Below are 14,730 nucleotides of genomic sequence, written 5' to 3' on the forward strand. Positions count from 1 at the left end.
CTACTTTTGTTTTTAAGTAAATAAACGCTTTAAAATGAGTACAAACACAAAAACCTTATCCAGGTAGGCAGAAGAGTAACTTAGCTTGCCTTTGGTAACATTTATTTGTTGTCTGTTTATTTCTCCCATGTCCCCTTTTTTTTGGGGGGGGATATTCTATTAAATGCTTATAGTCGTATTCACTCCACTATTAAAAACAAAGCACTAACAGAAACTAATTTTAACAATTATTCACCCTCACCCCCCTCGTCTGGGGTAGATGGTATCCAATTGTATTGGTATATATCTATACATATAAATAAAAAAAAAAATCTATATATATTGGCTGTGTGTCCGTCCTATGCATGTTTTTTTCACTTTTCTTCTTTTTCTTTTTCTCCTCGTCACGTGTCTGCGTGTGTGTCTCTCTCCCAACAGCAGCATCAGCAGCAACAGTAGCCAAAACAGTAGCAGCAGCAGCATGCCCGACGACCTTGCGTCTTCCTCGTCACTCCACCTGGCTAGCGGCTGTCGGTACCTCACCGCTGACCCACCTGTCCAACCTCCTCACCTGCACACCTCACCTGAATTGGGCAACCCCCCCACCCCCGTCAATTCCCACCTGTTCTGCCTAAACGCTGCTGCTCCGGAGAATGAGAGTTGGAGCACTTCTCCCGATGGATCACCGAACCTTGAGACTGGACAAAAAAGGTAGTTTCAGCAATAACGAGAAACGGTTGTGCATCAGGTGATCACATGATCAGGGGGGGGGGATCATAGAAATCTAGCGAAAATGAATCATTTTTTTTTATTATTATTATATATGTTTCGAAAAGCCATATCAATGCATATATCGAAAATCAAATAAAACTTGGCAACAAACTGTTAAGAGGGTACCTTGTAATCCTCATTTCCCTTATTTTGTCCTTTAATCTTTGCCTTCCATGAACAATGTTTCTGCCATTCTGACGAAGGGTTGGTTGGTTGATTTTTGTTTTACGGCATATCAACCCTTTTCGGGTTATTTAATGCCGAATCCAAAGATTTTGAAGAAAAATTTTTTTAATGGAATATATTTGTTGTTTTCACATCGGTTTCTATTTAACCCATAGTTGGGACCCTAACAGATACTACCACTCCGGGTCAGAGTGGACCTGGGAGCAATGGTAATTAAAGGGTTACCCACACTCCCCAAAGCCCACAAGCTGGGGCCTCACCACTGGATATAGTTTAAGGTCATATCCAGGACCCCCATTGAGGGACTTTTACCCTCTGCAGGGGGGCAGTCGACGTATTCTAATGCCCCACCGACAGGGCCGCTGACGAAGGGAGAAGAATTGCTGTTTTCTGAGTCATAACCTATTCATCTCACTCTTTATCATTGGTTGTTTATCTTGAAGAAGAATTTTTTTTACAGCGCCTTCCTTCATGCCTTGCCGCGAGAAATTTCCCTAAAAAGAGAACTATATTTCAGACAAATATTTCACAATCAAATCAAGACTAGACGGTTTTTGTCACTTTTTTTTTTCTCTTTTCCTCATATTCATTATTCCTGTATATTCGGTAAGGATTCTGCCTTGCCAAAACTGACCCAACTTCACTGCCGTCTTCTATGAATTGTTCCTGCAAGCCTTAAAGTTCAGCTTTGGCATTGTGAAATTCTAACCAATGATACAAGAATCATGTATATGAAGGAAAGAGATTAAAAAGATATTTTTATGAAGCCATGAGATGTAAGGTGCTTTAAAAAAATTCTACTTCCAAGCGAAAAAGATAGACAAGGATAACTGTTATATAGATAGATTCTGATCCAGAAAACAGCAATTCTTCCCCCTTTATCAGAAAGGAGAAATTAAGGTTTCCGAAAATAAACCCAAAGTCTACTTTTTAATCTCCTCGTCCTAACTTGATAATGAATTATTTATTTGAAATATCATTTATAAAAGATATCTGCTTAACCATTTGTTATTGAGTTTTATTTTCAGTATATACATTGATATGACTTTCTAAAACATAGTGTGATTCATATTTCAACATGATTCCTGGCAGACGTTTTCTTTTTTTAATTTCAAAGCAAATTCTGAAAATATAGGAAATTGTACAGTATTACTGTTTCGTTGAAATTTACATATTTAAAAAAAAAATGGATTTAGTTAAAAATTCATAATACTATCTCTTGAAAATTAACATTTATAACTCTGCCTTTGTTGGTAGTTCTCTTGAACTAATCGCATATTATGTAGTATAAGAGAATTTTTGGTTCTTGTCTAGAATTTTCCCTATGTTAAAAAAACAAAAATAAAGAAAAATCTATGATGTACATCTTTGTATCGAAACAAAAATATCATATTCTAAAGATTACGTAAATTGATCAAATAGTATTATTTTTATAAAAGAAATCATTTTTAAGCAATTAACAACAAAAATCTTATAAGTTTGAATTATGCTTGACTTATCTCCCTTTGTTTCCCGAAATTGTTTTCAAGATTGCGAGTAAGAAAGTTGCTCCTCATACACTCATAAAATTGGGTTTTCTTATTTAAAAATAAATCTGCTCGATCAATTTGTGTGATTTTTTTTTTTTGGATCGTCCTTTCGTCATGGATATATGCATCATATAGATTTTTTCTTTTTTTTTTTTTAAATGTAGGAGGAATTCTGGATAAGAACCAAATTTTCTTCTGAAATCGTTGCAAGCTCTCTCACGAACAACGTTGTTGATTCTAATGCATTTTTGTTAATATAGGTTTTATTTTCTAGGGTTCCCAACTTACGTAAATTCGACCACAAATTTTTGTACTTCAAAAATGACATGGTCCGTGAAACATTTACTATTTGACGATCTAAACCATCCACCTCTATAACTCTGAAACTTGGCCAATCACGGTTGCCAACAAATGGAAGTTCTAAGTATTCAACAGCTCTCTTTATAGTATCCTGCACTACCGTTGCATCTATCAAATGTTGGCAATCATTCTGCATCAAGGACTGAATCTGTGACCACTTGTCTTGGCGCTGTTGACGTCTTCAAGGGTTTGGTCACATTGCTCGTCATTAAGTTAAAGAATTGATCTAAGGCATTCTTCTCTTTTCTCCACTACCAAATTGACACAAAAGCTTTGGTAAGCAACTGAAAACCTGAGCAACTATCATCATCAAAAAAGTAAAATCTTTAAGTTGCTGGTCTTCAATAATAGAATAGAGACTGACTTTCATCTTAATGGAACTCATGTAGGACTTTGATACATGGACTGCTATCGTCAGGGATGTTATATGGGTGAAGAGGAAAGCTAGCTCGAATTGAATTCCATGAATGTCTATAAATACATAAACAGAGTTAATGGATATCACTTATTTTTTTTTTGTTTTCTTTTGAGGGGGCGGGGGCTTGCTTCAAAATGTTTGTTGGAATAGTAAGTATTATTTGACAAGAACTATGATGTAAACACTTCTACCTTGAAGCTTCTTCAGCCATGCCGAACCTCTAACAACATTACAGGAAGAGACCTTCAAAGGCCAACAATGATTCTTTCTCTTCTGATCTTGAGAATTTAGTGCAATGGGGAAAAAGGTAGCTGGTTAATTTTAATGCATTGAAAACCAAGCTTCTCTCTTTTCATCATAATTGATCTCACCTGCATCACGCCCAAATTGAAATGAATGACTCTTATCTTGGGGAAGTTCCATGTTTTGACAAGCTTCCAAGACTGACCTTCACTCCGGATATAAAATGGAACACATAGATCAAATATGTTGCCAAAATCGCTGGAAAAATGGTTGGATCTACCGTTCCAGAGAGAGGCCAGACTACAAGCTTCCTTTCTACTTTCCTTCTGATGCTCTTCCCATCTGTTCAGAAGCATCCTGATTCAACCGCCTGAAAACAGGAATGGGGAGATCAAAAGTTGTGATAACCAGATGAGATAACTAAACTGACCCAACCATCTGCAAATATGGAGAGGATGACTATATGATGCAACACTATCTTGTCTGCCCTCAATTACCCAACCGGTGTAGCTTGAAAGATCTTGCAGAATACAATAATTCAAAGAACTATGTAAAAATGTGGAAAACTGCTGTATGACCAAATGCTTGAAAAACACACAAAAAAGAAAAACAGAATTAATAACTTATGAGAATCGTTTGAGCCATCCTCATAAATCTTATCCTCTTATCATCGAGTGGCTTTAATCCATGATAAATGGTGACTAAAGCACAAAATGTTCAGTGTGTTGACGTTTGGGTGTTTCGTGAAACATCAAAATAATAAGCATTTTATGCTGTGGTAGTCTTATTCACTAACAAGAAAAATGGCCACACCTATAAAAGTATCTAGGAAGAAGCCAAAAATGTTGATTAAAAATTGTTACATACTCCAATATTTTCAGAAGTTTATTGCCATTAAAGTAATTACTCCAAAAATTGAACTATTTTTTTTTTTTAACAAAAAAAAAAATGCTCTTTTTTATTGACAGTTTTAAAGAAATATCAAACAATTTTTTATTGTGAAATGATTATTTTTCTTAAATATTGTATTTTTTGTATAATGCTTGCTTGCATGAAAATCTCCAATTTTGCATGTGTTTTTTTTTATTTGTTTGTTTGTTTTTTATTTTTTGTTGCTTGATAATCAAATGTGATTTTATTGTTTTTTGTTTTTTGAGTTGGCTTTTCATCTTCCATTGTTTATTCATCGCTTCACTAATTTTTTTAAGCATTTCTGTTTATTTATTTTACAGCACATTTGTAAAAGATCATTTGTTCATGAATTCCAGCTTAAAAAAAAAAATGATTTTTTTTTGTCTTCATTTCACTGCTTTTTAACAGGCATTAATTACACAAATCATGATTATTTTGGACAACAAATCTTCATTTTGACATGTTTAATTGAAGACGAAGAACTAAATTTATTCCATTATTTTTTTTCTTGGGTTCTTACTAGTGATGGGACAATTCCAATATTTTTTCTGATTCTGATACAGTTACCGATTCCATACTAAATTACTGATTCCATACTAAGTTCCCAATTGTGATACAATTACTAATTCTTTATAAATCTCGAAATATTTAATCATAAACTTATTATTTTGTCCCAATTGTTGTAAAAACACACATTAAATTTGCATATATTTTCTCAAATGTAAAACCCCACCCGTGGGGGATAATCTATAGATTTTATTTTTACCTGTAGTTTAAAATCAATAAATATTTATTATTTTATAATTACTAACAACTGTGGAAGATTTTGTTTCAGACAAAATCAAATGAAAAAGATAATGAATGGAATCGTTTTTGGTATTGTAAAGTAAGCACAAATGTTTCCAATCCATCATCCCAACACTAGTTGTTAAAAAAAATTGGTGTTCATGTCAAATAAATATGTAAAAATTGTTCAAAAATGGACATTACTAAAAGTATTCAAAGATATTTCAAGTTAATTTTCTTTCGTCTTCAATAAAAACATTAAGCTACAGTTTCTGTCTGCTTGTCTGGTTAGTTGTTTGGCTGTTTGTTTATTCACCGCTCTCAGAGTTTGGTTATTGGCGTCTGTTTTTTTTTAAACTACATTACCCAGGGTACTTCGATAAGTATATTTTATTTTAATCAAAGAAGGTATTTTTATGAGGTCTGTGTTCGCACTCAACTTTAATTTATTTATCACTTAAAAATTACAAAATAAGAATAGAAGTATTAATAAGGGGTTCAAGTCTTGGAGATGGATTATACATTATAGATTATTGATTACTGGGAAACACTGGTTATTCCTTCAAGTTGGGGGTGGAGGTGTTAAAGACTATAAATCTATGAAATTTTATTTCAATTAATGTTACTCCATTTGTAACTCCTTCTACCCAATCAATGTTGAGGATATGTTTCTGATCCATCCAAAAAATGAAATGTCAGAAAAAATAAAAAATTAGAAATAAAAAAAAATAGTATGGTATTATGAAATGTTGCTAATGGTTTAAGGTCTATTCTATCAGTATTGCAGATGGATAGAAATTTCGAGAATAAATGTTTAAAACAACATGTGGAATTAAGCAAAATGTATATTTGAATCACAAATTACTTGAAAGGGTATTACTAGAGAATTAGATTTAATATATTCATGAAAGGATCTTTCGTATTTTTTTTAATTTATTTATTTTTGAGCCTCCAAAGGTTATTTTTTCAACGTTTGCAACATTCACCATCGACCATTTCCATTTTTAGTTTTAAAGAATTATGGATATTTCAAGTTTTAGTGATGATAAACCAATATTATTTTTTTTAAATTGTCAAATTTCAAAAAAATTTGTAAATTCATTTCTGAATTTTTTAGATGATAATTGATATTATTTTGATTATTCGGACTATTGTTCTCATCCTGTTGGCCTTTTAGTTATTTAAAAAAAAAAAAAATTTTTTAAATAAAACATACTTCTCATGTAAAATCTACAGAAAAAAAGAATGAAGAAAAAAGGAAAAAAAAAAAAAAAATAATATGATAAAGAGATAAAGATACCATTGACACTGTTCTGGATGTTGATGGAGATGCTAAGATTACAATTGCAAATTACTTCAAATTTTTACCCAGTTATGGTTGATGAAATGAGAGCTGAATTAAATAAAGGGTTCCATGTAAAATTTTGGACAGATTCCCAAGTTCGACAAAAAGATTCCCAAATTCGACAAGACATAACTGAAGAATGTCAAAGGTTACATTGACTGAATCGTTTAACACTCGAAGATAAAAACAGTCGTTCAAATAATCCAAAGCTCATAAATGTCTATCATTGGTTTAGTTTTCAAAATGGCCATCCAATTCTTTTGATTCAAAAGATGGCAAAATTTTAAAATTTTAAAAAAACTTGTTCATTTTCAGTAAAACTTAAAATACTTTGTAGAAGAGATTTAGCAAGCTATCACAATGCGAGGAATGGAATGTAGTCAGTGTTGAGGTAGAAAGACGAAAACAAATGACAATCTTCAAATCAATATATATACATATATATATATATATATATATATATATATATATATATATATATATTCAATTGTGTTAAGTATCAATATCTTACTTGAAGCGGTCTACTATGTGTGACAATTTTCCATGATATCCCCTTTTTCAAATGGTGGATGTAACAGATCTATTCAAAGTATGCTGGATGGAAGAGTGAAAACAAAATATTATTTAAATATTTTATTTTACACAATAATCACTCTTTATGATATAAAATTAGAATTGTATTTACTGTAGATACTGAGAATTGCGAACTCGAAAAGGAGTCAATTATGACAAATTTATCTTATTGTGAAGACAAATAACTGTTTTTGAGGTAGAAAAATAGACAGAAACAAAACTCATTGATTTTTTAAAGTCATTTTTAATTATGTTTATTACGATTTTAAATTACAAACATATTTTTCCTGCACAGAAAAAAAATTCAGAAGCCCAATGTAGATGGGTACATCAACCTGAGTTATCTTCCCTTGTTGTCTGCAAAATTTCATTAATTCATCACTTTTTTAATTTCTTTTTTTTTCACGCTTTGTCTCTTTTTATTAATTTTTTATTCACAAAATATCATTGAATTAAAACTGTTTTTCCATGCTTTATGCTGTGTTTTTTTTTATAAAATTTCTTTTTCTTCTTTTTTTTTTTGCTTTTTTATGCTTTGTACACACACAAAAGTAAATTTTTTGTGAATACTTTCAGTATATATTTTTTTTTTTGTGGTGATTGTATTACTAACAATCTGTTTCAGCACAGCTTTTTTTTTTTGTTTGTTTTTTATTTATTGCTAATCATTTTTCTTTTTTTCACCCAAATTATCATCCGTGTATTTTGCTTCAATATTCATTGCTTATTGCTATTTCTCTGTGTCTGAATATTCAATGTTCAGACTTAATGTTGTAATAATAATAATAATAATAATAATAATAATAATAGGTACTTAAGCAGTATAAAGTCTGTGTTATCATTGTAATAGTTCAGGTGGATAACCGAAAATGCTAGGTGCTGGATGAAAGTTTTGCAATGTTTTTTTTTTTTTTTTTTTTTTTTTTTCATGCAAATGCTGGCCAAATTTTTTCAATATTATTTCTGTCAGTACAAAGCGAATTCCATGAAAAATTAATTGAAAAATGGAAACAGTATTCTAGAATAATTATTGGACTATTTTTATGAATCTTTTACAAAATTAAAATTTAAATCAAGAAAATAAAACCATTCATTGTAAGGTGAGTTTCATGAATAAATATTTATTTTTTGGATAAGAAACAACTAATAGCAAACAAATTATTTTTTCTTCTTTTTATGAATCTTTTTTTTTTTTTGTTCGATTGAATATAAATATTTAATTTTTTTTATATATTATAGACCAATGATAGTAAACAAATGTTTTCCTAATGACGTTTTGAATTAGGGTTAAGCCGCTCAGCATTTTGACACTTTCCAGCATTTTACATAAACTGCCTGGAGGATTCCAAAGATAGCACAATCCTTATACTGCATAAGTACCTTAGAATCAATTAAGAAGACATGAAAACGGTTATTTTTAGATGCAGCCACAAAACCATGCAGTTGTCTGCATTTGCAACTTCATAAGTATTGTAAATAATAATAATAATAATAGACAAAGCATAGCCGTGATAAAAACTATTGAAAGATTAAGAAAAATCGTCAAGTGCAGAAACCAACTTACATGAGCATATAAAGCCAACCAATCACAGAAACTGAAACAAAATAAAACTATAATTAAATCTAGAAATAGAAAAGGAAAATTGTATGGAATCAAGGAAACTAAAACTACCAGAAAAATTAGATAATTTTACCCTCTCTGAAATACATGATAATACCAGCATCATCTGGTGCCACAAAAAAAGATCAGGGAAAATGGAAAAGCACCATCCAGACCTCCACTGGAAAAGCACAGAAGATACTGGAATTCTGAGGAATCTTATTGCCACTAGGTTCCACAAAAAAGCTGTTATCAATGAGAAATCAATAGTAAACGGCTGTTGCAAGAATGCAAAATTGTTTACAATGGCTACCACAAGAGGTGGAGATTTGGAAAGGCTTATAACTATTACACTGCTTCCACAGTAAAGTGAAAAGAAACATTCTAAAGATGATGCGAATAGACACCAAAATATTAACTATTCCAAGGTTCCTGTTTATTAAACAAGTATTATTTCCAAAGATATTTATAAATTAATAGCAGGGAGATCTGCCGTTGCCCGGGATTAAATAAGTATCAATGAATCTTCCACATTTCCAATACTTTTATTGTTCTTAAAATCGATGAAATCACTCATTTTTCAATTAAATCAATTCATTTTTACATTGAAGAATATGATAGAAGTTACAACTAAAATTTTATTTCTTTTTCTGTATGAGTTTTTAAAAATGTGCAAACAGATAAAAACTAAGAAATTAAAATGGCATTGCTGCACTCAGGGTAACGTCAGCTAGGCATAATAAAACTGAACGCTTTTGCTTTGTGAACTTGTAGTATTTGTTAATCTTTCCCGATTAAAAAATCATTTATCTCATCATTAAGGGTCATCAGGTATTACTTATTTGTGACAATTACATTTGCCTTGTGTAATGCTTTGCTTGATTTTTTATTTTCATCTGTCGAAATACATTTTTTTTAAACCCTGTATTTCTAAGATGGCTGCTATATGCCTCATTCAATGTGCCAAATTTATTTTATGAGATCCTTTCTTTGTGTTTGCAGTTCAATTGATTTTCATTCGATTTTTCCCAAATTGCCTTCATTTAAATTGTCCAAGGATTGTAATAAAAAAGAACTTGGAATAGTAATGGCTAACCAAAATAACGACCAACTTGAACTTCGCAGAAAACGGTATCAATCAGATTTAGTTCCTGATGTTAAAGACTTGCTGTTTCGGTTAAAAAATAAGTAATGAAATAGGTGTTAAAGAATATCTGGAAAAGTTTTGTACAAATTTTTATTTTAAATAATTTCTTCTACACAAATAAGTATCGAACTAGGTGGTTTGATTTTTTTTTTCAAGAAAATATTATAAAAAATTTTTTTTTTATTTATACAAATTTTTATTTTAAATAACATCTTTTACAAAAATAAGTATCCAAGTAGATGGTTGATTCTTTTAAAATCTAATAAAATGTTTCTTATTTGTATTAATTTTATATTAAATAATTTCTTTTACAAACATAAGCATCCAAATAGATGGTTGATTTTTTTTTTAATATAATAAAATGTTTTTTATTTGTATTAATTTTATATTGGTTATATATATATATATATATATATATATATATATATATATATATATATATATATATATATACACACACACACACATACACACATTGGTAGAGGGGTATAATAAAATGTTGTTTTTATTATTATTTGTAATAATTTGTATTTTACTAAATACAGAAAATATGATAATCTCACCAAAATTACGGATGAAGTTTAATATCAGGAACCAATTCTGACCAAACACTGTTTACTGCAGACTTTGAGTCAGTTGTTATTCTGGTTTGTCATTTTAGATTTTATGTTAGATCCTAATGTCTATTTATTTATTTAGATAGTTTTATTTGAATTGTCTTCTAAGTACACTTGCCATGAAAAAACAAAATTTCATTATCTGTAATTCCAGTAATGGATCAAAAATAAGTTTGATTATCTCTGATTCCTGGATAAAATGGATTTCAAACTGATGATGATCATCATCAGTTTGAAATCCAAACTAACCTATCCCTGACCAGAGAGAGATAGAGTAATAAGTAAACCTTGGGTTTACATTTATTCCTCACATTCCATGAGCGATATTTATGACAAAGAAGAAAGAATTACTGTTTTCATGTTTTGTTATTTTTAAATTGGTGATATGTGGAGATTTTAAATCCTCTCATCATATTCATTATCGTTCAACTGCTAATCTATCATTAATCCTTATACTCGAATGTTGTTGTTTTTTTTTTTTGTTTTTTTTTAGACATAAGTGGTGACTCATTAGAAAGAAAATCCCAAAATTATGCTGTCAAGTTTCTAAAGTCCTTGTATAATGCCTTAGGGACACCTAGAAGGATAACCTTGTGCCAAACTTTGTCACATGTGCACATGCATAAAGATGTCAAGTCTAATATGGCTTGAGTATGTCTTCATGTTTATTGTTCTTAGCAGTAGTAATAGTAATACCTCCTACGTCTCAAATGATACATTCTATGTCTCAAGGGTCCTTCATCTCTAATTTGATGCAGTTCTGTTAAGTGCTTTTTAGTCTATAAGTGATCAACAGACAAAAAATGTTCAATCTATCTATAAAGTTGTAGATTCTGTCTGTCTGCCCTATTATATTTTTTTTTGTACAAGTGACTCAACACTTATCAAGGCTTGAAGCCACTCGTAGATAAGGGTTAATGAGTGTAACGTTTTCAATGAGACAACACCGTAGTGATCGGTAGTGGTGTAAATTGGGTAGAATTTAATAATTGAAGAGGGCAGATTAACAAGAACTTGTTTACATTGGATTTCAAGATGGCCATGTTGTAGTCAGCTGGAAAGCAGTTTCGCGGTACAGTGTTCCACAGGCTGATAATTTTAGGAAATAAACTTTATTCATGGAATTTGCATTATACATTTAGGCACAGACAGAAAGTGGAGGCAATTGTTGGCAGTGGTTGTAGCTAGGCGAGTACTTGTGAATGGTTTGCAGGAGGGGGCATAGAATGAAGCTCAATCGAACACTTGCCATTGAAATAACGATAGAGCAGTGATAGACTCGCAACATCTCTTTTGTGAGAAAGAGGTTGCAGGGAGGAGAAATGGACATCACTTCATCATTATCATGGGATTGCGTTTGCGATTAGCATCCACTATAAGTAAATATTAGGTTGGTGCAAAAATAATGTTTGTTTTTTTATCAGATATATATACGTCAAAAAACGACATTTTTGCACCAACCTCATACATTCATTCATAAAGTAAAAAATTTTTAGATTAAAAATGATAAATTTAAGGATAATAGAAAGTGAACCTTGTATTTACTCTTGTCAACCTCTTAACTTTGCCCTTTAATCACCGCATTCCATGAATTGCTGTTTTCTTGGTCAAAATCTATCCGCTGTCTATAATATGGTTGTCTTCAAGTCCAACGTGAACAAGTTTCTGATGAGCCGTTCCACTTAAGTTAACAAATTTACCGAACTTCCGTTACTATCGATTACTATATTGTCCTTTTGACTACTCTACACTCTTTAACCCTTATCCTTGAGTGGCCTATCGGCCTTGATAAGTGGTGACGCCTATGTAAAAAAAAAAAAAAAAACCCACTTAGCATTGCCTATTTTTTTTTTATCTTGAAGTAGTATTTTTTAGCCCCTTAATCAAGTGGCTTCATGCTTTGTCTAGAGCAATTTCCATTAAAAACATAAGTAATTTTTTTTTTTAAATTATAATTTATAAAAAATAACAATATAAATATTAATAAGGTGTCCCAAGTTTAACACAGGGCTACACATCATTTTTCATTTAATATTCGCTTAAAATGTCAAGTGTGCCTCAAAGAGGTTAAAATACTATTGCACTTACATCTCTTATGTGCAATCAATGCTGCACTACTCTAAAAATTGAAAATTATAAAACGTAAAAAAATAAGAATGAAAAAGGTAATATGTTATTATGGACTGAGTGCAGAAGGACATCCCATCCCAGGCAACACCAGGTTTTACGGCTAATTATAATAAAACTTCAGGATTTTTAATCTATACAGACACACAATCTCTATTATGGTAAGGATTTAATCAATTTGAAGGCAATTTGGTGGGAAAACGGACTCAAGTTGAACAGGAAATAAAGAAATGTGTGGAAATGATTTCAAAAGGATATTTAATTCTAAATTTTAAAGATCGTCTGTTTTTGTCTATAAAAAGCTTTTGGTTTCTTTTCTCTGTTTTTCTTATTACATTTTCATTTTTGTTGTTTGCAGGACACTGTCATTAATCCTACAGGAACTGATATCAACAGAGCGCGACTATGTGTGGGCTCTTCAGCTGATTGTTGACAATTACATCCCTGAAATCAAAACAGATGATGTCCCACAAGCTCTCAGAGGGAAACGAAATGTTATTTTTGGAAACATTGAAAAAATCTATGAATTCCACAGTCAGCATTTTCTACAAGAATTGGAGAACTGTAAACAACAGCCTTTCCAAATTGCTCAAACATTTCTTTCTCATGTGAGTTGTCCTTTTTTGTTATTTTTTTATTTATTAATTTTGTTGTTTTTTTTAATTTTCTATTTATTATTATTATTTTTTATTTTTATAATTTGTTTTAATTATTACTATTTTATACTTTTATTTATATTTTTTAATTATATTTTATAATTTTTTATTTATTTTATCAATATTTCATTATTATTACTTATTTTTTATATTTAATTACTATTATTTTATTTTATATAATTTTATTATTCATTATTTTTATTTATTATTTATTCATTTTTTGTTTTTATTTATTATTATTAATTTTATTATTTATTATTCTTATTTATTACTTTTTATTAATAATTTTTTATTTTGAATTGTTTTTATTATTTATTTTATTACTATTTTTTATGACTATTTTTATTTTTATTTATATTATTTTTTATCATTCTTTATATTATTTTTATAATTATTTTTATTATTCTTTATTTTATATTATTTTTTATTATTCTTTATTTTTATTTATATTATTTACTTTTATATTATTTCTTTTATCATTATTATTTATTTTATTATTAATTATTATTTGTTATTATTGTTTCAATATTATTTTTATTTAATTTTATTATTATTGTTTTTTTGTTTTTTTTACCAGATTTTTTAGATTCTCTATCATCAATATTGTGTGACAATCTTTACATTATAATGATCATTAGTGATGGGACGATTTTAATATTTTCCCCAATTCCCATATATATTCTCTTCCAAATTCCCCATTTTGATGCAATTATTGATTCTGATTCTAAAATTCGCCAAAAAAAAAAAAAAAAAAAAAAAAAAAAAAGTAGGCTTTCGTTGTTTTCAAGAAGATGAATTCAGCAGAAAGTCTTCATCTGCTTTAAAATGTAAATGAAATTTTCTTTTTAATTTGACAAAATTCTTAACGGTTTTTCCTTTATTATATCCATAGTTTTGATAAACTTTAGAGATTTTATCGATATTTATCACATGAACCATTTTTTAAGGTGCCATATTTACCTAAATTCTTTATGATCTATAAATTTTAGTTTCACTGATATTTTAAAAACATATCATTGGTAATTAGAAAGAGAAATAATTAAAAGAATCTGTTTTGGAATCGGAAATTAGGCACAAATTTTTTGGATTCCAATACGGATTCTGATACCCAAAAAGTTGTAATTTTTCCTGTTCTGTTGATTGTGCCAACACTGATTATTAATTATTATTATTATTTAAATTGTATATTTCAGAATTTGTTTGTTTACATAATAATTTTTTTAAAAGTATGAGGCTATGAGGCAGCGCTCTGATAATTTAAATCTGAAATGAATTACTATTATAGTAATATTTTATAAATAATAAATGCATAAATAGAATTCAACGTAATAGTGAAATGAAACCAATCATTTTAATAAGAAACCATGAAAATGAATAAGTAATTAATTAACACTCGTTATTCAAAATATGCAAATTAGTTAACCTTCATGTAGTGGCTCACATATTTATGACTGAGTATATTAAGAAGTTCGTTTTAATGT

The 14,730-nt window shown here is 29.6% G+C and overlaps 2 protein-coding genes across 5 annotated transcripts in view; one reads left to right on the forward strand and one right to left on the reverse strand.

Moving 5' to 3' along the window:
• LOC145284453 (uncharacterized) overlaps positions 1-14,730 on the forward strand; it is a 1,345,403-nt gene that overhangs the window by 1,269,409 nt on the left and 61,264 nt on the right. Inside the window, exons 17-18 of the mRNA XM_080133278.1 lie at positions 418-690; positions 12,952-13,201. Coding sequence (XP_079989404.1) covers positions 418-690; positions 12,952-13,201 — 523 coding nt within the window. The remainder of the gene's footprint in view (positions 1-417; positions 691-12,951; positions 13,202-14,730) is intronic.
• LOC145284455 (uncharacterized) overlaps positions 1-14,730 on the reverse strand; it is a 235,522-nt gene that overhangs the window by 66,420 nt on the left and 154,372 nt on the right. The gene's annotated exons all lie outside the window — the stretch shown is intronic.

This window comes from Euprymna scolopes, chromosome 9 (assembly GCF_053919585.1).
Source record: "Euprymna scolopes isolate OS-2025 chromosome 9, ASM5391958v1, whole genome shotgun sequence".
Taxonomy (NCBI): domain Eukaryota; kingdom Metazoa; phylum Mollusca; class Cephalopoda; order Sepiida; family Sepiolidae; genus Euprymna; species Euprymna scolopes.